Raw genomic sequence first — 24,084 nt, 5'->3', positions numbered from 1 at the left:
TACCATATTGAAAAATATACTATTTTTGTATGATAATTATGGGTTTTGTATTTTATTTTAATAGAAGTTGATGTTGCTTTTGCAATTATCCATCAATTTTTTAAAATTAAACACTATCTACAGATTTGCATCGAAGCGTTTCTTATGATAGTGATTTTAATCACTGTCAGATTAAATCTATACTGGACCCTACTATGCAATGTCTCCACTATGCCGCGACCCCACTGTGCTACCGTTTTTTTTTTTTAATAGTTTTTTTGCCTTTTTAAAAAGAATATACAGAGTGGTCCACTATGTTTTAACAAATTCAATAACTTTCGATTCAATTAATATTTTATGTTAATAATTTTTTACATCTAAAAACTATAAAATTATTATAAAATATAATAATTATTCAACATATTAAAAAAATTAGAAAAATTTTAAATAAATATGTATTGAGTAAAAAACAAAAGAAAACCTTTTATATAACAACATATAGCGTGAAAAGATTTTGTCTTTTTCTATCCGTTCCTTAATATATATTTCAATGTTTGATATTGTAAAAAAAAAATTCAAATTTTTACAATCTTTGAAATGCTGTAGGAAATTTACAACTGAACATTAACATAATATTTTTTTATTAATATTTTCCTGAAAATCTATTCTATGAAATGTCTACTTAGAAATTTTTCATACATTTTTACTTTTTGATAATTTTAAAAAATTTTAAAAATTATTATATTTTATAGTTTTTAGGTGTATAAATTATTGAAAAAAAAAATCAACGTAAAATGTTAATAGGATCAAAATTGAATTTATTAAACATAATTTTTTGTTTTCTAGTAAGAAAAAAAATTATTTATATTTTTTATAAACTATTTTTTTTAGCAGTTTTTTTTTTTACAAAAAATGTAGACAGGTGTGATAACAATTTAGGACAAGTCATTGAGTTACAAGCATTTTAATACATAGTGCAATTAATACATTATAATACAAGTGGGAATTCAGTGAAGATGGATGCAGTTTGTACTGTTTTACGTATACTCTACCCGCATTTTATTCCCACCCTACGTATAACTAGTCCTAGTTAGGTACTTTTCCTAAATTGCTACCTCACCTATCAACATTATTTGTAAAAAATAAGGTTAAAAATAGCTATTTTAATATTTTGAAAACATAAATTTAAAATTTTTTCTTACTAATGGTAAATATATACTTTAGACGTAGTATAAAAATGCAATAATTATTTTTAAATGAAATTTCAATTAAATTATAATTTTATCTAAAGTTATAAGCATTATCAATTTTCAATGAAACACCCTTTTTATTGATTAGTTGTTTTAGCTTCTTTGTAAGCTGAGAAGGTTTTGGTTTTATCATGATTTGAATTTTTTTAAATATGACCATGAAAATTATCAGCTTTCACTGGACCTATTTTAATGATAAATATGTCAAAAGAACCCGTATTTAATCTAATTGAATTTATTGTCACCGAAAGTTGAAAAAAATCCCTTCAGTTTTAGAAGTTAAGAAAAATATCTCAAAATTACAATTCCTTAAAAAATGGCATTTTTAATATTTTTTTCTGCATTTTAAAAACTGCTATTACTTTTTTTTAATAATGATACTAATGAAATTTTACACAACATAAAAAGACAATCACATTTTTATTAGTATACTTTTTGTGGAAATTAAATTGAATAAGACCACCCATGATCGTAAAACTGTTTCCAATAAAGCGTTTTTGTTAAGCAATTGTAAAATTACAGTTATACAAATTATTGTGTAATTTAAAAGATTCACATTGAAGCGTTTTTATGATAGTGATGTAAATCACTGTCAAATACCATCTACAGAACAATCAAAATCTAGTAAGACACTCATTTTCTCAGAAATTATTGAGAATTTTTAATTTATTATTATGGTAAATAATTTTAGGTTCAAAAAACTCTACAATAATGTGTAGTTAAATCATTTTTTTGTTCCTTTAGGGATAAAAATCTTTATTTATCATTTTTATTAATGGAAACCTCTATTTTTAACTTTATAATATAATAGAAAAAAAATTACAAACTTTGTTAATACAATTTTTTATGCTATCAACCCTTTGGTGGTAGAAATTGTTAAGGAATTTGGATTTCAAGTAAAGATTCATCGTTGTTTTGGTTTTATAATACTGGTGACCGCGGGATTATAATTTGTTATAATAGCCCATATATTATTTATTGTAGTAGTTATTAAGAAAAATGTTCCACTTCGGTTATCTAAATGAAAGATTGTGGTTACAAGACTAATTAATTAAATAATTATACTTATAAATCAATTGATAAATATATGTTCATATTAAAATCATTCAATATATTATTGAATATAATTTTTATCGTTCTGATTAAATATATAAATTAACTTGAAAATAAGTGTGTTATTAAGAATTGTTTTTAATTCGTGTTATTGAAAATGATGTATCGTTGTAATATGTTAAGCTGTCCTTTAGTTAAATAATAACACATAAGAAGTTCCCTAGGTTTTCGAACATTGTACCAATAGTGTTATTGTCGCACCATTTGGGTCATTAGCAATCTATTCTGAAAGCTTAGTAATGACTTTTCTTTTCTGCAACAACGAGCCGCATGTTTTGGAATGTTTGTGGTTTGTGTTAGTCAAGTGATATTAGTCACCTTATTTCTTCGTTCCTATTGTCTACAAAACCACCCGTTTCTCTGGATACACCGAATTCCGTTATACTACCAGAAGACAAATACGTTAAGGGTATTGCATGCGAATACTTTCTATGACATCACCACGTCGCCACTATACCCGGCGCCATATGGTTTTGCTGTAGATGTCCGTCATATAAACCCGTCGAAGATAAATGTCAGCCGATGGTCATTCTGTTGTTAATCGGCGTCGTTTTTCTCCGACGATCGACTATTTGACCGCCACACAGCCAATAGTTTAACTCGTGGGCTTTATCGAAGCTGTACACATCAGATTGAAAAATTGTTTCCGTCTTGTTTTAAAACTTTACAGTGATTTGTAATACAAGAGAAATGAAAAAGTAGGTTATTTTCAAAGCAACCGTTTCTAACTTCAATGAAACTTTTTTTTTATAAAAGAATACGTGTGAATAATGAGAAAAAATCAGCTAGAAAAACAATAGTAGATACGAACTCGTGGAGTATTATTGCTCTTTCAAGTTTTATTTTCTCTTCCAACAGTATTTTTTTAATCTAGCGTGGTTGTAAAACTGTTAGTATACTCCGTAAAAAAATTCAAATATCTTAAAATTACTCCGTAACTTACACAATAGCTTTTTTCAACGTTAAATAAAAATAATGTGTCTCAATTTTTTATGTTAGTGTTTAGGTATACACAATTATATCTATATAATGTGTATAATTAATATATATTTAAATGATCAAACATCAAATATCTTTTAAATTAATTAAATGTATAAATATATATTTAAATTTTGTCTAAAGATTCTTATTAATTCAATACATCTTGATTTTTTTAGTTAATGAAAATGCATAAGAAAGTTTCCATATTTTATATCAAATCCATTTGTTATTTAATTTTTTATCGTTTAAAAGAGATACAATAAGACAAAATTAACATTTAATTTTAGTCAATAATTTTTCTAAATATAATTCACAAAATATTTAACTTATTTTATTATTTTTAATCGTATACTTTAGATACTTTTAATAATTAAAACTTAGCAATAAATTTTCTTATTTAACTGTGATATCTTATTTTTAAATTATTTTCAAAATTGAAAATGTTAAATAATTACATAAATTTATTGACTGGCTAGCTTGACTATATTTTATACGCCACACATTATTTATTAGAACACCTGCGGGCAATCTTAAAATAAATCATCTATTATAATAAATATTATAAGTTGTTATCAATACCTTTATATCTAAGGTATGATAGTTAAACAACCGTACTTTATTATTAATTAATAAAGGAAATCTGACGTAGCTTAAAGTTTCTCAACTAATAAATGATACAACATCAAAATAAACCGTACCTATTACTGTGGTATTTGACAAGGAGATATGTGTAATAATTTATAAACAAAACTCATTCAGTCAAATTTAGAATATTTAAATGACCATTTGCACAACACGAAAATGTAACAACTAAATATAAATTTATAATTACACTATTTGGAAGTAATAAAAATGCAAATTCAAGGACTAAATTAATTTTTTATAAGCTGCGTGTATTATTGGCGTAGAACGTGAGGCTATCACACGATCACATACATTTTTAAAAAGTTCATTTGGTTTTGAAGCATTTTGAATACTACATCTTTTAAATAAAAAAAAAAAAGTATACGCTTACTTTAACAGTGTAACAGTCATTATTTTTCGTATAAAATGTATCGATTATCTAATATCGAACATATTTTTTTTTAAAGCTATAATGAAAAAAATAAATAAGAAAGAAAGAGTGATGTGTTCATAAGGTATAATTAAAGAGATTCATTGTTTAGAAATAGAAACAAATTTAAATCTACAAAATCAATCTTAATTATAGAAATTGTAAGCAAATGAACATATTAATGATAATGTCAGAAAAATTACAAACAATACTTAATTTGCACTTGTTATTCGCTACAAAAACTCATGTGAATTTATTTGAACATATCAACATGAGTGATAATAAGTAATGCGTCGTTTGTCAACGTCATGTGTTGTTATAAATTATAGATACATTGCAAAGGATGATTTCGAACTTAACTCATCGGTTATCTGTCGAGCAGATCTTTATTTAAAGTGACGTTTTCTAAGGTATAGATACTTAAGAGTTAAGACTAAAACTAAAATACCTGTATTAGCAGTTAACTTCTACGTTTATGGAGAACTCTTTTTTTCAATGATTGTTGTCAAAATTTTTAGTATTCTCGTGTTTTCTATTTAGTATAAAACAAAGTTTATTCCTTGGTGATATGATAAAATAAGTTACATTGCTTTATCTCGTGTTCTAGTTAGAACTCAGATTACTCTCCGTCATTCATAATAATAAACTTTATTATCATGTACCATACTAATCTGATGGTCGATGACTAAGTTGATTCATTATTTAGGTTCTTTTTATTACTATTCATATAAATGATATTTTATCGTTGAGTAAAATTAATGTAATACACATATAAATATATAAGACAATATGAACATAAACATTAGTACTTACATTTTTATTAGTTTTTTTGAACAAAAACTTGAAAAAGTATATAGATTATTATTTATTATTCACTAGTAAAAGAAATATGTGGTGACTTTACAAAATATGTCTCCAGAAGAATAATTTAGTTATCTAATAGGTCTGTTAAAAACATAAGTCGGTAAGAATGAAAAATTTAGTGGTTTGGAAAATATCAATATTATAAACACAGTTGTGTTCATTATAAAGTATAAAATTTACATAATTCAATTTTTATAGAATTCTGTGAAAAATTAAACAAATTAACGAAAAATACCAATTTTCTTTTGTTCAGTAAATTAAAAAAAATGGTATTTCATAAGATTTATAGTTAATTTACACTTCATGCTACGAAAATTAGAGTACAAGCTGCAGTTCTTTGTGTTTTCCCAGTAAACAAATTAAAAAATATGGTCAAATAACTTTTGATTACAAGAGATTATACTTAAGAAAACAGACAATGTTCAAGCACGGCACTTAGTATAGGCAATTTGGATGCATTATTGCGTTTGTAGCATTGTCAATAAATTAAACTTTAGTATATTCGATCTGTAAAGAAAATAGAAATCATTTTTTCTTGTTCTAATTAATTTTACATGTAAAATAACTTCACTAAATTTCATTCAATAAAAATGTTAAAGTAATAAAATAAAACACATTAACACCATCTAATATTTTTAATAATTAAATATATTAAATTAGTTATTTAATTATAAAACTATCAACATACTTGTATCAAGTTAAATACTTTAAATTTTTATTTTATTTGTGTGACTCATACATCCCGAGCTTTCAGGCCGATAATGGTGCTATGTTTTTGAAGTACAAAGCCACTACTATTTCATTAATTTTATACAAAAAACAATATTTGATTTCTATAAAAATTTAAATATTTGTAAATTAGGTTATAATTTTAAGGGAAGACGTTCAGCATTTTATAACTTATAGAAACGTTATATTAAATAAATCTTTATATTATATTATGAAATGGCAAATATACATAAGTGTTTAAGCACGTAAACCAATACTTTATGCTAAAAACATAATATTTTTATAGGCAATGACATTTTAATGTAAACATGGTAATATTATAAATATGACAGTAATCATGTTAACGTTTATCAATTTCTTTTCGAAAACCTTTTAACAGCATTTAAAAGTAAAGCCAAGACGTAAAATCGATTCTCCCATTTCTTTACGGCTACAGAGCCACAATCCTAAAAATCTCATGAAATAATTTGATTTGTTTTGTTTACTACGCTGTTGAAATTAATTTCCTTTACTTGCAACGCTAATGTAGTAATGAAATAATAATGCCAATAATGAGATTTTTATCAAAAACATTTATTCTATAAAACACTCATATTATACGATATGAAAATGAGTTAATAAAAAAGTAAGCAAAATGACATTTTTTTACAAATATAACCTGTTATTAAATTAAAAAAACTCTTTGTAAATAAAATTTAACTATAATTTTGTAACTACTAAAAAAATAATTTTACATTGAGAATGTCATAGACATAATTTTAAAACTGTTTACAAAGAAATCACAGAAAATTTAAAAAAAAATGAGGTACAAATGTAAACTGAAAATTAGAAATTTTGATAGTGGAACCACTCTAATAATAAAATACGAAATCGGTGTTTTGGGACATATTAAATGTTTCGGATTCTTGACAAGGGAATGTCTTCAACGATTGTCACACTGAATTATATCTCCTATATTTTTTATTTATACGATTTTCCACACCAATGGTCATTTCCTGATACGTATAGAAACATCTTTGGAATTACGATAGTTAAGGTTGCTTCCATAAAAAAAAAAAAGAAAATGAAATGTAAACAGTAGTAGTTTACAGGCTTTTCCATTTTGACATCAAATGTTATTTAGATATTCTATATCCACCTAGTATATATAACTTTCCATTTATTTAATCATCGAGTAGTATAGGAATTAGTTTTCGTATGGATTTATGCTACAAGAGAAAATAAAATTATTTTATTTTATTTCTCAACTAGCTCAGGTGTAAATTTAGTATACTTTTATAAATTGTTGAGTTTACTAATGTAATAAAGTTTATGTATATAAATAAATTTTCAATTGTGGTTTTGGCTTTTTTAGGGATGTTGGCTACAATGACGACCAGCGTCACTTAAGTAACTGGTTATGCTCGGGTCGGCGAACCCGGATGTCACTTAAATGGACGGCATCAACGTCACGGCCGTAACCGACTTCAACGGATCTCTGGTGTCGTGGCCGAAGAACTCGACATCCTCCTACACGGCGTTAGAAGCTTTTGCAATTGGCTCCGTACTTTTCCTGGTAATTGTGGTCACCATTGTGGGAAACATATTGGTCTGTATTGCGGTGTGTCTAGTACGGAAACTTCGGAGACCTTGTAACTACTTACTAGTCTCTTTAGCCGTATCTGATCTGTGTGTGGCTATTCTCGTTATGCCACTTGCTCTACTGTACCTCGTGTTAGGCAAATGGCCGTTTGGCAAATTCATGTGTGATCTTTGGGTGTGTATAGTGTATATTAATTTTTTTTTTTTTAATAGCTAAACCTTAATAGATCATAGGCGCAACTAGGGAGCAAAAGGGGTTTAGCCACCCATATTGACGAATAAGCTTACCAAAAGTTTTGAAAATTGTGTTTATTGTTATATAAATTTTTTCTCTAGGATTGGCAAATATACAACTAGCTACCAAATTTGTAATTCTAGTTGCGTTTATGTTATACTCCTTTTAAATCTTGAATCTCTTAAATTGGTTAAAATTAACTTCTAACATTTATAAGCCTAATTAAAAAAAATTAATGATTTAATAATAAATAATTGAATAAAATAATGCATATTTAATTTCAGGTTTCATTTGATGTCCTCTCGTGTACTGCTTCCATTTTAAACCTATGCATGATAAGCGTCGATCGTTATTATGCAATTACTAAGCCGTTAGAGTATGGTGTAAAGAGAACGCCTCGAAGGATGTTAGTTTGTGTTTTACTTGTTTGGTTGGGAGCTGCTTGTATAAGTTTGCCGCCAGTTCTTATACTAGGGAATGAGCATTCCATAGTAGATGGTGTGCCGCACTGTATTGTGTGTCAAAATTCCGGCTATCAAATATATGCGACGTTGGGTTCATTTTACATACCTTTAACTGTGATGATTACAGTTTATTATAAGATTTTCCAAGCTGCTCGTAAAATTGTGCTTGAAGAGCGAAGGGCCCAAACCCACCTAGAAAATAGTCACTGTTATCTGGAAATCAGTGTCAAAAATGGTGTTGGTCCGGTGGAGTCAAAGATTGCATTGACCGAACGCAATAAACATGGTCATAGAGCAAGCAGTAGTGCAAGTACCGTTACCACAGTAAGTTTGTACATTCATTTAGTTTGGTTAATAAATAATTTCTACTTAATCGAGAAGCCGTTTATATTAAAACTAAATAAAAGTTTGAATAGTAAAATACTATACGATTAAATAACATTAATTTTAAACTAAATAATATATAAACGGTATAGCAGTCATCAGAATTTTTTTTTTCTAAAAAAAAGTAAAAAAATTATAGGACTATTTATGACATATATGAGATAAAAAAGATGGTATTTTTTGTTTTCTGCTAGAAGACAAGCAGATTTTATCAAAGAGGTAAGTAATTTGCAATTAAAAAATATTAATTTGCATTAAAAACTTAAAAATTTATTTTATCACTAAAAGTATTTATAAATTTTACTTGTCAGCTTTTAGATAATAGTTACAAAATTTAATAAAGTCCATAATTTACACGTACTAATTAATTATAGGCGTCGGGTAATCTTATTTTTTATTAAAATTTTACATTTCGATTAATGATAATAACATTTAATGCTAGAAAATGTCCTGTTGTGATGTATTCCAAAAATCTCGATAAATTTTCTAACAAATGATAACATAAAAATTCAAGTAAAACAAATAAATAACACTTATATTTTTTGTATACGTGATACAAATATTATATTTTAGAGCTGCTTTATCAGTATAAAAGGGTCTTACCTAAGGATACTAGTTATGTAAAAAAAAACTTACATAAAAAACAAAAAAATAAAATATTGTACATCTAACAGTGAGAACTTAAAATAAATTCAACAAGTGGACGTTTACTTATTATATTAAAAAACTTATAAAATACAATGTTAATATTTGACCAGAAAATTTTTTGGTATGTTTTATTATTAAACTATTTAATACAGAATCATTTTCATTAATTAAATGCTGTTGTCAAACGAATAATTTTTAATATTAATAAATTTAGTAATGAAATGACCGAGAAAACATTTCTAATTAATGTTTATGCAAATGTAAATACACTTGTATAAATATTTTTGTAATTCAACACAAAAATTCCTTTAAAATCATTAAAATATTGGTATATTAATTATTAACAAATGTAAGTGGTTATCTCTGATTAATTTTTAAACTAATTGAAAACTAAAAATTCTTTTCAAAGACGTCATTGGTTGAGAGCTAGGGTTAATAAATAAACATAAATGGCTAATCTAATTAGAAATCAAGAGTTTAATTAAACTAATTATTGAAAAAGTAAAAACGTGCTTAAACAGTTATACAATTTTTAATAGAAAAGATTTTTTTTTGTAGCACAAAAAAAAACGTATAGCGTATAAGAATTTCCAGTCCGTCGTTCATTTAATCGATTTATTCTTGCACACTAATTACCAACTAAACACATATTTATTTAACGAGTTACACTAAATTAAAATATCTTTGCTCTTAATTGTTCGCATTTCCTTATGTAATGTCGCAAAATTATTTATAATGTAAATAGTGTAATATTATATTCAGCAAATTTGGGCACTTTTAATGAAAATTATTGACAAATATAATTTAAATATTTTAATCATGTTTTTCAACAACTAACTGTTATTTCTATGTTTTTATTGCGTTTATTTCTTACAATAATTATATGAACAAATATTATAATTGCTCGTTAATAGTTTAAATGCAATAACGGTTTGTTTGAAAAATCTTTAGCTTATTTATAAGATATTCATTAATCTATCGCGGTATGTTTTTATTTATTTACTAACGAAACTTTGATTAATGTTTGGATTTGTGACTTATTAAGTTGCTGTGATATTTATTTGGTTTATACTTATTTTCAAAGAAACAATGCAACTCTGACAATATTAAGACACAAGCACCATTACAACCAAATGATGTTTACTTAGTTATCACTAATACATTATTCTCTAACGCGGTTTCTAAAATTATTTCTCAAAATTTACTGTATATCTTTTGAAAACGATCGCCGGAGGGTATTCCCTAACAGCGTAATCCACGTATCATAGCCGTTTCCTTTCTTCTTATTCTTCGTATTTCTAAACTATGTATTATGTGCTTACCTGTGTATTCGATATAATAGCATACTCCATAAGCTGTGTTGTTTCTTACAAAATTGTATCGACTGACTTTGCAAAAGCGACCAAGTATGAAAAACAAAAAAAAAAAAAAAACAGTATCTTCCCGCAACGTATTCAAGTTAAAATTGGTAGAGTACAGAAAATATCTGTACTCATCCATATAAACCATAGCATACACATAATTTCTACAAAAGCGTGCACAGGTGTCTACAAATGCGGGATTGATAGTGTGCGAGTAACCTATATCTTTTAGCTGTTTTCTTCTATATTTTTTATTTATTCTCATTTTACTTGGGTATCGATTTTGGTGGTTGGTCGACTACATCTAAATGGTGTGCGTTGTTGTTTTCATTATATATATATATATGTGTGTGTGTGTGTGTGTATATCTAGAAAAGAGTGGTAAATAAGACCGCTGCAATGAATACAACCTGACAGCCCTTAAAATTGATGAATGTTTTTTTTAACCATTCCGCTATACCATAGTTGCTTTACCCTGCTTATACACTGTCGTCACCATCAAAATGTTATACATTGTAAAAGTATGAGCAGCGCCCTGAAGGTTATTTGTTTATCTGTCCAAAATAATCCAACGAAATTTATAACAAATTATAATAAAATCTAATTATCATTTTAGAATTTTTTTTTTGCTTTAAAATTTTCAAAAATTAAAACTTCTTTACGGAAAATAAGAGCTTGTTGAACATATAGTCGTTTACAATTTAAATGACTGTTAATTAGTCTACGCCAAAAAAAAACAAAATTACTTTTTTATTAAACAATTTTTTGTATAAAAACCTATTTTATTTTGTAGATTGAATGTTTTATTAAATTTTTTAGTAACTAATTATTTTGATTATTGTATAATTTGTTATAAATAATATATACATATATAAAAGTATCTTTAAATAATGACCTTATATGCAATTTAAATGATTTATTGAATCCAAATAACTATAATACCAAAATTAAAACAAATAATTTATTTTTAATTTTAAATTTTAAATTAATAAAAAATGATCATATAACTATTTATGAGAGTAAATACTTTATCGTCTTAAATATTAACAACTCGAAAAAATGATGGGTTTTTTTAATTTTCAAGTAAAATCAAAAGTTTATTTTGATTTTAGTTATTTAAATACAATTATTATTCAACTTTAAATTTAACTTGAATTATACCTCTTTTTTTTTTTTTGTTTTAGCTTTTGACTACAAACTATTAACTGTTATATTATTATATTTAACATAAAATTGATATTAAACAATATTAGTCAGAATGATTTTAAATGTACTCAATATTTTAAACCAAAACGCATATAAAAATTCAATTTTTTATATTGATCATTTCGTTACGACTAGGTAGTTGCAAGAAAATATTTTCTGGTCTTTAAAATCCACCTTCTTTATTCAAACACTTGTCATTCCATCGGAAATAAAGTTATTGGAAATATATTTCATAGCATACATTGAGGTCTTGATCGTCTTGTTGTGAAATTCTTATCTGGATCTTAAAGATGCCCGCATAATGCAAAAAATAAAATGAAAGAAAGTTTTCATTCAAAATTATCAATTATTTATTTGTAAATAATAAACTTTTGTTAAAAAAATTCACTTTTCTCAATAAATTTGAATAAATGTTAAAATTTTAATTTCGTGTTGTAATCCTCTCAATAAAATAAGGTAAGACCACTAGGAGTATATTAAAACCTTTATGGTCGTTTTGTTTATTAGTAGTAGTTTTACGTTTTGATGAGGTTATAAAAAATTAAAAGCCTAAATGCAGGCATCTTTTTGTATAGTAAATATTTATAATAACCAACTTATTTTTCTGATGAACAGTGAAGAAAATTTTGAAGTGTCATATATATATTTTTTACTGATGAATATTTCTAGAAAAAGTTTAATAATTTGTTTGGTAATGTTTAGAGACCATAAAATAATTTAATTTGTAATACACTTAAAGTATTTATATTGGTTATTTCTTTATTAACCTGATTCAGTTGATTTGATGTACTTAATTAAATTTACTCCTTGCCAGATATAATCTTTATTTCTTATAAAATTAACCTTAATTTAATTTTTGTTTAATAATAAAGAAATTCGTCTCAGACAACCACAAAACCCTCTTAATTACGGTGAAGTTTAAACTATATTGACATTCTAAATTTGTTACATCACTTGTTACTTTTTAAATTTAACTGAACATAACTCTGTTTACGATCACAAGTGTCTTATTGTTGCCAACCACTATAAAGTTATTAACCGCGATATTGAAAAAAAATTCAGCTTGTTAGTGCATAAAAAGGCATCTTATAAATTAAATGTAAAATACTTAATTACCTATTTTCATATTTACAAAATTGAGCTACTAAATCTAATAGATATTTTAATAAAATGTAAAAAATCATTAATCATTTGTTAAAAAAATCATGCACTTTAAAAGACTAAAATTATTATTAATAATGCTTTAATTTTCTTTTTATATACTTATGCATATGGGAATTGTAAATTAATAAAAAAAAAATTTTAATTATCTATTAAATACTAGTAAAGGTGTTGTTAAATATAACGTACATTATTCGAATTAATTTTAGACGCATACTTGTAAAAATATTTATTTATTGAAACATTTAAATTTAAATAAATGAAAAAAAACAAATTTTCTTTAAATTAAGGAACAACATTATATTATCAAATCACTATATTTTTTATCATCTAAAATCGTACAATAAATCTAAGGAAGATTAATGAAGTATAAATCACATTCAATTTAAAAATCGTCGTCCGGTTAATTTAAATATAAAATTATAAAATGAAACTTTAGTAAAAGCAAAAACACAATTTCTATAAAAGTTTTTTTCAAATTCTACCCCGATTGCCTATAATTATTTTCATTTTATAGTAATTTTATCCGAGTTAAAATATAACAGGGAACCTATAATTTTTTTTTTTAATATTAAATAGTAAGTTATTATCGAGCGGGGTACGCAACGTAAAAGTGTTGTCTGTGGGTTGTAGTAGTAAAAAAAGAGCGTTGCTAAATACCACCCAGTTCTTCACCTTTTCTAAATCTTCAAGTGCTAATACCTCAAAAATTAATCATACAAAACAGGTTAGTAACTAGTCGAAATAGTATTCAGTTCATTTTCCATTGAATAGTAAAAAATAATAGGCCTCCGTTTAATTTACAAAAGTTACCCCAAAACTCTACATTTAAGAATCACGTTTTTTTACAATTAACTTGATATTTATAATAGCTTATAAATTAAATTTTTTAATAATAATATTTTTAGTATACTTAATAAATCACACTGTAAATTATAACCTCCTTCTGTAATATAATTAAAATTAAATCTTAAATTCAGTTGATATTTCATAAAGAAAAATACGATTCCCTTACAATTTAATGATATATTTATGATGTTATTGGAAAATATAGGTAGTCAGCTATTAGAAAATTTATTCTAAGACAGGTTTAAGTTATAAATCAATTACAACATAAGTTTTTTCTATAATGTAATAATAAGTTTTTTACTTTTGATAATACTTACAAGTTTCATTTTAAAAGTATGAATTTAAAATTGTAAAAGTATTTGTTTTACTGTGTATATATTAAGCTATTGAAATGCAGGTCGTCGTCATATAATTCATATGACAAGATAAGCAAGTTAAATAATAAATGCAATCATTATAAATAATACTATAAGTTGTGTCAGACAATTTATAATTTATTGTACGCCTTATTTTGATGACTATCAATACACTGAATTATCACGTAAATACATAAAACTTAATAACGATCTAAATCTACTATCTGGGTATTTGAACTGTCAGGATAACTCTTTATAATAGAGAAAACAGGTACTAACATCCGACTAGTTAATTTGTGATTATTTTCTTTTGTCTATATAACTTACAAACATGAGTCATTGTCTGGCTTTTTATTTTAAAATATTGTGTCTTTTACTATAATAAATTTCTCCAATTGCTCGATTAATGCCTAGCTACATTAAAGCAAAAATGATTAAATAAATTCTTTACACTTGGCTAGATTTCAAGTTAAAATTATTACGTGGGATAATAAACTCTTTAGTTTTAGAAATTTATTTATTAATATAAAATGTTTAAAAAGTGACTGAATGTTTTTTTTTATTAAAAAAACCAATATGATTGCGTAATAAATTTGATTAACTAACATTTTTTAATAGTATTTTAAATCAGTTTTGTACTCAGTTTTTCGTGATATCCTAACATTGAAATATACTTATAAAAGTGTTACTATCAAACCTTTATAAGATTTACGAATACATAATTTCATCAGGATTTGATTATTGGCGATTTGTACCATTTTAATTACAAAATAAAAATTTGGTCGTTTTCATAATGAATCCTTTCGAATGACAACTTTTTTTAACATAGCGATAAATTGACGCCATTATTAATCAGTAGATTATTTTTATACATATTTTTTCACTTTTTCACAACCGTTAGTAAATATTAACTTACATAAGAAAAATTCCAGTACAGAGCTGTTCTTTCGATTTTATCCCCGCGAAATAATATTCTGGCAATAGATACTTTTAAGATGGAATCATTAATAGAAGGTGCATTACACTGGCACCCGCATATTAGAAATTTGAAAAAAAAATATTCAATATTATGTACTTTTTATGTAAAATTTTTTACAAACAAAATGAATTTTTGAAAAAAGTCCCTCGCTTTAAGGGAATAGTTTTTCTTTTTCGGGTGCCGACGTAACGTTAAAAATACACCCAAAAAAATTACCTTTAAAAAAAACCTTTTTTCTTAAGAAGAGTCGTTGAACTTAAAGGACTTGCCAAAAATCTCAGAGTAGCATTGGGCCATAATATGACATACGCTCTAAGAACAAATGATACATGAGAACATAATGATGACACGAAAGACAAAGTAGTCATAGTTAGTGAGCAAAAAATAATAAACATTGAAATATTAATATACACATTATAAATGAATTCATATATAAAGAATTTGTTTTATTTTTCTATTTTAAATAATAATAGGAATACCAAATGTAATTGCCTTGAAATTGTAATATATAAGTAACAAGTCAACCATTGTCAAAAACTTTTAAGTATATATATATATATATATAAATGTTAATTGTTTAATAAGTTTTTAACGTGTATACATTACAATGAAAAAAATATAATTTTCTAAATTCTACTTAATGTTTGAACACATTAAATTATTTAGCTATGTACATTTTCTACAGATTCAATTCAGTTAACGTTTAAAATTTACAAATGCAGTCGTTACGTTACGTCGGCACCCAAAAAAGAAAACAATTTCCATGAGGTGAGGATGTTGTACAAAAATTAATTTTGTTCGTAAAAAATTCTACATAAAAATTACACAATATTGAATATATATATATTCATAGTTCTAATTTGCGGGTGTCGGTATAATGCATCTATTATTAATTATTTATATTAATAATTTAATTTTGATTATATGTTTTTTAAATAAACCAATAGTCAAAAATTTATTTTTTAATATTTAATTTAATTTTTTTAACAAAAATAGATTTTTGTAGAGTTTTTTTTTACGCAGAAAAATTAAAGCAAGAATAAATTACAGTGGTAAATATCTATTATAATTAAATAAACTTTAAGGACGATAGATATAATCGTACAACGTGTCTCGGGTTGCGCGAAGTAATGCTGTACATTTGTATAAGTCTTCGGCATACGGTGCAATCAATCACAGTAAGTGTTTTCTATCGAACGCGTTGAATTATTTATATTTTTATCGGCGAGATCATATTTAGAACGGAAATGCGCTAGAAACATCAGTGTAAATATTATATTAGGAATGGAAAACAATACTTTATTAAAAACATAGTTACACGTCATATATATTTTAAATGTTTAGAATTTTAATGATTTATTACTAAAACACGAAAAATAATTTTATTTTTATGCCTTATTAAATTAAAAATAATATTGATTTTAGGTCATTTGGTCTAATTTATCCGTGTGATAAAACATCAAGCATTTATAAATCAGAATGGTGCGTTGTGGTTTAAATTCACGTAACTCCTGTGAAAAAACTACACAGAGTGATCAATTTATTATAAACCATACGATTATTTGCAAAATAAATACAATATTGAAAAACAAATTTTTATTTCTTTTAGTTACATATATTTCTTGTTTTATAAGCTAATAATTACTGTTTTGAGTCATCTTTTATTACTAAAATTTAAATAAATAATATTATTAAAAATGACTTTGACAGATGTCAACAGGATTCTAAAATATTATTTTCTGATAAATTAACAAATATATATGTAACTAAAGTAAATTTTATAAGTTTATTTTCAATATTGTATTTATTTTGTGAGTAATCGAATAGCTTATGATAATCCGATCATTCTGTACAAATATTTTCAAATCTTAAAATAAATTAAAAAATAGAAGCTATTTCAAATTTGCGTATTAAACTTTTTGTTAAAAATTCAAAAATATATTTGATCGACTTTAAAAAAAAAAATGAAATTTTGATGCCAAGCTGTAAAAGTGTTGATTTTCTATAATCTGTTTTTTTTGGGTCTATCCATAAAAACTCTTAGCTCTCTTATAACCAAGTTTGTCGATCTATACGTTAAAATAACTCAAAATATATTTTGTTGAATATTTGTCTTCAAGAATTTTAAAAATTTTCCAGAATTTTATTTTATTAAGGAAATATCTCCAAAAAATTAATATTGTCAAAAATACCTGATTTTGATTAATTTTTGCAATTTATAATTACCACGATTTTTTTAGAAAAATTGAAACTATAATATTATTTTTATATACATTTACTAGAAATCTTATCTTTCTTAATATGTACTTTTTTGAAAATCCAAATAAAATATTAATCAATATTATATATTAATCTATACTGTATTCTGCTATGACGGTTCCCGCTGACTTATTATATTAAAAGAAAAATTAATTTTTAGTTTTTAATCTTATTTATTATATTTCATTGAATACTTATACACACATATATATTTAAGATAAGATTGCTGATTTTTAAGCTAAAGACATTTTTATAAAATATCTCCATTATGATCAAACAAGTTGCTCGCATTTTACTATTCCAGTACACTGTTCATATCATAAATATCTATACTGTCTTTTTGGAAAATATTCATAAGTAGTGTTTTATTTAAAAAATATACCCACCGGGAAATGATTTCTTAAGTTATGATAAACAAACAATTAATAGGTTCAGTGTAACTAAAAGGCAATAACTGGTACAAATACTTATATAATTAAAAAGTATAGAACATTAAATCTAGTAATAAGTTGTGAAAATTGTATATATTTTCTTTAAAATAAAATCATGTCTAGGTCAAAAATGTAATCAAGCATGAATTTTATATTATTACAGAGTTAAAATAAAGGGTGATTGACTGAAGGGTATTTACGGTTTATTTTGGAAGTATTCCCCTGAGAAAGATTTAACGCACAATACTTTTACCATATAGATGTTCCGTTTTGGAAATTTTCTTTAAAAATTGATTGGTACCAAACAAAAGTGTACATAAAATATTTAAATGTTTTCAGTATTCATTCAAAACATTTATAAAATATTAATAACATCGAAAAAACCCAGATCAGTTGCTAGTTTAAATATTCAAGCCATAAACTTTAGAAAGAATAACCGTTTAAATTATGTATTTGGTAATAAGAATATTACTCCATGTATAGTAAATTTTTAGTGTTTAGGTTATTTATTTTTTTGTCTATACCTTGGAGATTCTGTATACTCAGAGAACTTTTTTTTCAATTATTACTATTTTTTATTATATTTAATACTGAAAAGTATACAATTTTTAAATAGATTTAGTTGTTACCATTAAGTTGACATCTATTTTAAAAAACATTTGTCATTAACAAGATCTATTATACAAGTCGCACATAAAACCATTTATTTTAAACAAGTAGTATTACCTTTAAATGTAAAAAAATGTCAAATAAAAAATTATGTATCAATGCTTCATTGTAACGTCTTAAAAAGAGTAGCACAATCGAGAAATTTCAGCGACTTGGTTACTGCTATCCTAAACAATTATTTATTATTCTTCGAAACGTCTTTTCCTCTGTACAAGTGACAAAATGACATGAATGATTGAATGCATTTATCAACGTTCAATTTTGTATAATAAATTAAAAATTATTTTGCTTAAAATATTTTACTAGCAGTTAATAATCATTAAAGCAGCTCATCAAATATACTAGTAAATTAGTTTCGACATCTTTCAAATTGGCACACCATAATCGCATGATTAAAATAAAATAGAGATAATTATGTCTCAATAATTTACATTACTTTACATCAACAATTTAAGAATCAAAAATAAAAATAACAAACAAATAAATGATTTATTAGAAAAAAAATTAATTCTTAAAACAAATATTTTATTAATACATTTTTTTAATTTTAGTCATATCTTAAACTAGAAAATTTCTCTCATATTTTCAATGCATTTTAATATTCACAAGTATTCTTTTTGTTACCCTATTTTTAAACTGTCTCAATTGATAACAAGTTTGAATTATTTGAAGAGTTTTTTTCGGTAATTTTACATTTGTAGTAATCATTTTAGTAATTATAAGATACATTTGTAGTATATAAATGTTGACTTTAGCGGTTATAATGATTTAATATATAGCTAATTGTGTAATTACGCTTTATGGAATGTTGGTATTCATTTTCGTGGTAAAACTATATACATTATTTGAATTGTTAGTCAAACAATACAACAAATTTTAATAAAACATTTTGTAATCAACTGAAAATGTTGAACATAAAATTAATTAAGATACAATTTTTTTTGAGTCAATTTAATTCATTCCGTGTACATTGGTAAATATTGGGTACTAATTATAATCTATTAAAAAGATTATATTTCAAAATTACATTTGATTTTTACGTTTATACACTGTATAATCACTCCGAATAAAAGACAAAGTGATCTTTTTTATGCTAGCCACTCAATTTCTCTCAAAATAATAATTTTTTTTGGAATTTAATATTTGATAGTGATGGTTAGAGGGACACGCAGGTATTACTATATTTATCACTAGTTATTTTCTGACCGTAGTTGGTTTTTCCTACCAAGGTATAAAAATGTTAATAGATTCCAAAACATTAGTTCAAAAGTTTTTATCGACTAGTAGTTTTCTTAATTATATTATTTTTTATTTTATGAGCTTTAGCTTATACTATTTAAATATAGTTAAATATGTATGTTGCTATTAAAGAAAGTTTACATCCCTATAAAACATAAGCGATGATTATTAAAAATATTTTATAATAATAAATGAAGATGCTCATGTAACTAACAAAAGCTAAAAAGAATTATTATTTTTAGAGAAATCAAGTGGCTAGCGTTAAAATAATCACTCTGTATAATCATTGCATCCCTAATCTTTATTAATCAGTGAATGCTTATAAAATGAGCAATTACATTATTTCATCTATATCATATAATCGTTTTATTAAGTAGTTTAATGAAAAAAAGTTTGGTGTAATAAATTTAACATTTATAAATAGTAAATAATTTATTAACAGTATTTTATTGTTATGGTGTTCATTAAATAGGATTATAAACAATAAGTAGTGAATATGTCAGACTTAACTCCTTATTAAGTATGAAAAATTATAAAATATTTCTTATGTATAATCCTAAATAACATTTGTAATTAAGTTAAACTTTACACAAGTATTCATTTGTTAAATATTAACTGCTTTTATTTCAAATAATTAATAATAACAAATTGTAATTGATGGTTTTATAATAAATGTGCATTGTGATATAATACAAATAAATATGTGGTATTATTGGAAAAAATCGTTAATTTATTTTTAATGGTTAAGTTTTATTCTTGAAATTAATAAAGCATTTTACAATGTATCAAATATTACTTGATTGCCATTTTCGTATGAAACTTCTTTTCTCATAGCACACCATAAATTATTTGCATGTGCATTCAATCAATATTATACTAATACTAAATACCATTTAATTAGTATTTCTTTATATATACAAAGTTCCTAATGTAAAATCGATTTTTGAAGTTAGTACACAAACTCATTAAATCAGTTTGTAACGTTATTTTAACATGTACATAATAATAAATTTGTACAACTATTGTTAACTAAAAACTTATTACCTAACTTTCCCTTTTCTTAAATTTTAAACATAGTACTATTATTTCATTTGAATATACCATGCTTCTTTATTTCAATAAAACTAACAGTTTTAGGGTTATTTACATTAATATTTGAACAATAGATATAAATTTTGATTTATTTACTTAGCAAATCAACTAGTTGATTTGCATTTAATATGTTTTGTTTGCACATCGATACGTTTTAAACAGTCTCTATAAAACAGTTCATTATTACACTTTGGTTGGGTTAACTTAAAATCATGAATATAAAGGGTCGTCAAATTAATGGTACGATTATAATCTCCGAATCCACTCAAAATCCAAATCAAACATCTAGTAGAAATTAAATAATGAATCAAGCAATAAACTACATACATGAATAAGCTAAAAATAAAAAATTCATTGTATTACATTTAAAAAATTTAAAAAACAATTTAAAAATGCGTTTTTATTAAGAGATAAATCATTGTTATTTATTAAGAAAATGTATGAGTTCTTTTAAATTAAATTGATCTTATTTTCAAAATTTTTCAAAAAATGTAACACAATTTCATAAAATGTGTGACACATTAATACAATATTTGAAATAAATATAAAAGGTATCATTTAAAAAAGTTTTTAATAGTGAACATGCATTGCAGGAATACAAGCATAAGTAATAAAACGGTAAGAGTGAGTGACAAATTCATTAAAAAGTACACATTTATATTCATTGTATTTCGACTGCAAAGATAAATGTCATCTTCAGCATAAACATTAAATCAAAAATGGAGTTTGATACCATTGCGCTGGGCTATATAAGTTTCCCTGTCTTCTCGTACAAAAGCAATAGCTTTTAGAGGGGATGTTAAATATGATTAATGATAAATAAAAATTAAAAAGAAAATTATAAAAAAATCGATAGAACCATTAAAAATAAAAAAAGTGTTGGATAATTGTGTTTTACTTTTGTGATAATTTATTAAAAGCTCATTTAAATACAAATTTATTAATATTTTATACATAAAAATTATTTTATAGAAATTCTGTATGAAAAAATAAAAAAAGTTGTTAGACAATTGCATTGCTAATTTTATGCTCTATAAAGTGAATGATAATGAGTTGGTTAATTACCCGTGTTTAACAAATTAAAGATATATAGCGTAAATAAAAAAAAACTTTCACAACTTTATTTTTTTTAATTATACAATTTTATTTTATGATAATAAAAGCTTANATTTTTTTTAATTATACAATTTTATTTTATGATAATAAAAGCTTAATTAAGTATAAATTAAAAATTCAATAAAATTAAATCAATTTTAGGCCATCTATGTTTTTTTTATAAAAATAAATTAATGACGGAGAAATTTTGTTGAAACAATATTGTTCAATGAGTTGTAAAATTTAAGTGCAATTTATTACGAGTGCCTTTGAAAATTAATGATTAATGAAAATGCTATATTTTTTAAGCTGCAGTACATTGAAATTGTATTACTTTAGCTCTATTCGTACATAGTAGTTTTTGGTACAAAACATGAATATATTCCATTAAAATAAATCATTAAAAAATATTGATTGAAATTTTTGTAAATGATTATTCTGTTACTTAACTGATTTGTGAACAAGATTCATTTTATGTGATTTTAAAACGAAGCAAGCCAAACCGTTCGATATAATTACTGTATATAATTATTTAAATAAATATTATTTATTGCGATTGAAATACTATATATTATTATACTATAAACAATTATCTTCTTAAGTTGGTTGAAATTTGTTTAACTAATTTGATTGAATTAAAATAATAAGAATTATTAGTTTTCGGATGGATAAATATATTTCATTGTTTCATTTATGTTGATCTAATTGGAATTTAATTTACTTTGATAATAACCAACAATGTTTTTCAATTTACATAACACATAAAGATGCGTCATTTAAATTTTTGTTTTATACTGTAATCAATTATTCGTTTGCAAAATTTTCGAAATAATAGATACTTAGGTCCTAATAAAATTAATAATGTGTATACTTTATTCTTTATTTTCATTTTTTATTGTATTGATTCTTTTTTTTTTTGTGTCATGTGGGACAGCTATCGACGTTTATTGGTTGAAAGTCTGGGTTTTATAGTTTTATGTTCCATTTTGCGTGTATAGGTTAATTTAGCTGAAGTAAAAAGCGCAAAATGTCATAAAACTGTTGACGTAAATATTTTACAAATGCATGTAATTTTATTTTCTAACCTTAGTATGTATTAGTTATTACTATGTAGGGCTTATTACTATGTTAAAAACTTATCTGTTAAAAACATTTAGCACTAATCCACAAGTATATACCAGCTAGAGTAAATTATTAATCAAATGTATTAAATAATGACCATAAAGATAGGTTGGGTTTTGGTAATTTATGAAATAGTTTTTCTCTAATATTGAAATAGACATTTAGATGATCATAGTTAACTCAAACAGAAACGTCGACAGAATATATTATTAAAATAAGCAGATTAACTGTGTTTCACAAGCATCATTTAAAATTTTCGTCATAACTTTGAGTTTCAAATCACTTTTGAGTTGGTTTAGATTAAATTTATTTTGATCTACTTTGAATTTATTATACAATATTTACTTTAAAAGTAATTTTAAGTTTTGTAACCATATAGTTTATGTATGATTAATGATGAAACTGCCTTGATCCTCATAATTTTGTTTCTTATAAGAATCTTTTTTGCTACATTGATAAAATATTTCAATTTTATAACTTTTAATTTAACTAAACTTGTGCCTGGTAGTATTGTATTTTGGAAAATAAATTATAAATAAAAGTATCAAAAAAGATGATAATCCTAAATCAGTATTTGAAAAATAATTTTTAAAGGTCTTCAAAATCATCAATTTTAAATTATATCGATAAGAAAATTATTATTTTACATCCTTTCATCTCACAGAAAAATAAAAATAAAAAATTCTGTACAATAAAGTTTGATAATTTATAGCATTATAGTAAGTAGAAATTTTACTTTTTCGAGATGTCTAATTTTTGTTTATATTGGTCGCACACTCCAATAGGCTAGTTAGCTAAGTAAGTTAAACTAGGAGTCAATGAATATCAAATTTATAATTTAATTCTATAGACTGTAATATAAATGGGTTTATTTAATTTTTCCTTAGTTTAATAAAAATAAATCGAGAGCGTTTTAATGGTTTTAAATAATATTTTTTTATTAAACAACTTAAATTTGAATAATAGAAAATATATATATATAT

At 24.2% G+C, this 24,084-nt stretch overlaps 1 protein-coding gene across 3 annotated transcripts in view; it reads left to right on the top strand.

The window, feature by feature from the left end:
* Window positions 1–24,084, top strand: part of LOC126894953 (5-hydroxytryptamine receptor 1-like) — a 136,799-nt gene that overhangs the window by 80,833 nt on the left and 31,882 nt on the right. For all 3 annotated transcript variants that reach the window (XM_050666329.1, XM_050666330.1, XM_050666331.1), the window contains 2 exons: window positions 7,325–7,726; window positions 8,071–8,574. In XM_050666329.1, the coding sequence (XP_050522286.1) occupies window positions 7,403–7,726; window positions 8,071–8,574 (828 nt within the window). In that variant the 5' untranslated portion in view covers window positions 7,325–7,402. The remainder of the gene's footprint in view (window positions 1–7,324; window positions 7,727–8,070; window positions 8,575–24,084) is intronic.

Source organism: Daktulosphaira vitifoliae, unplaced genomic scaffold, assembly GCF_025091365.1.
Source record: "Daktulosphaira vitifoliae isolate Bord-2020 unplaced genomic scaffold, ASM2509136v1 Scaffold_1, whole genome shotgun sequence".
NCBI classification, from domain to species: Eukaryota; Metazoa; Arthropoda; class Insecta; order Hemiptera; family Phylloxeridae; genus Daktulosphaira; species Daktulosphaira vitifoliae.
The sequence above is the reverse complement of the archived record's forward strand: the minus strand, read 5'-3'. Positions and strand labels throughout refer to the sequence as shown.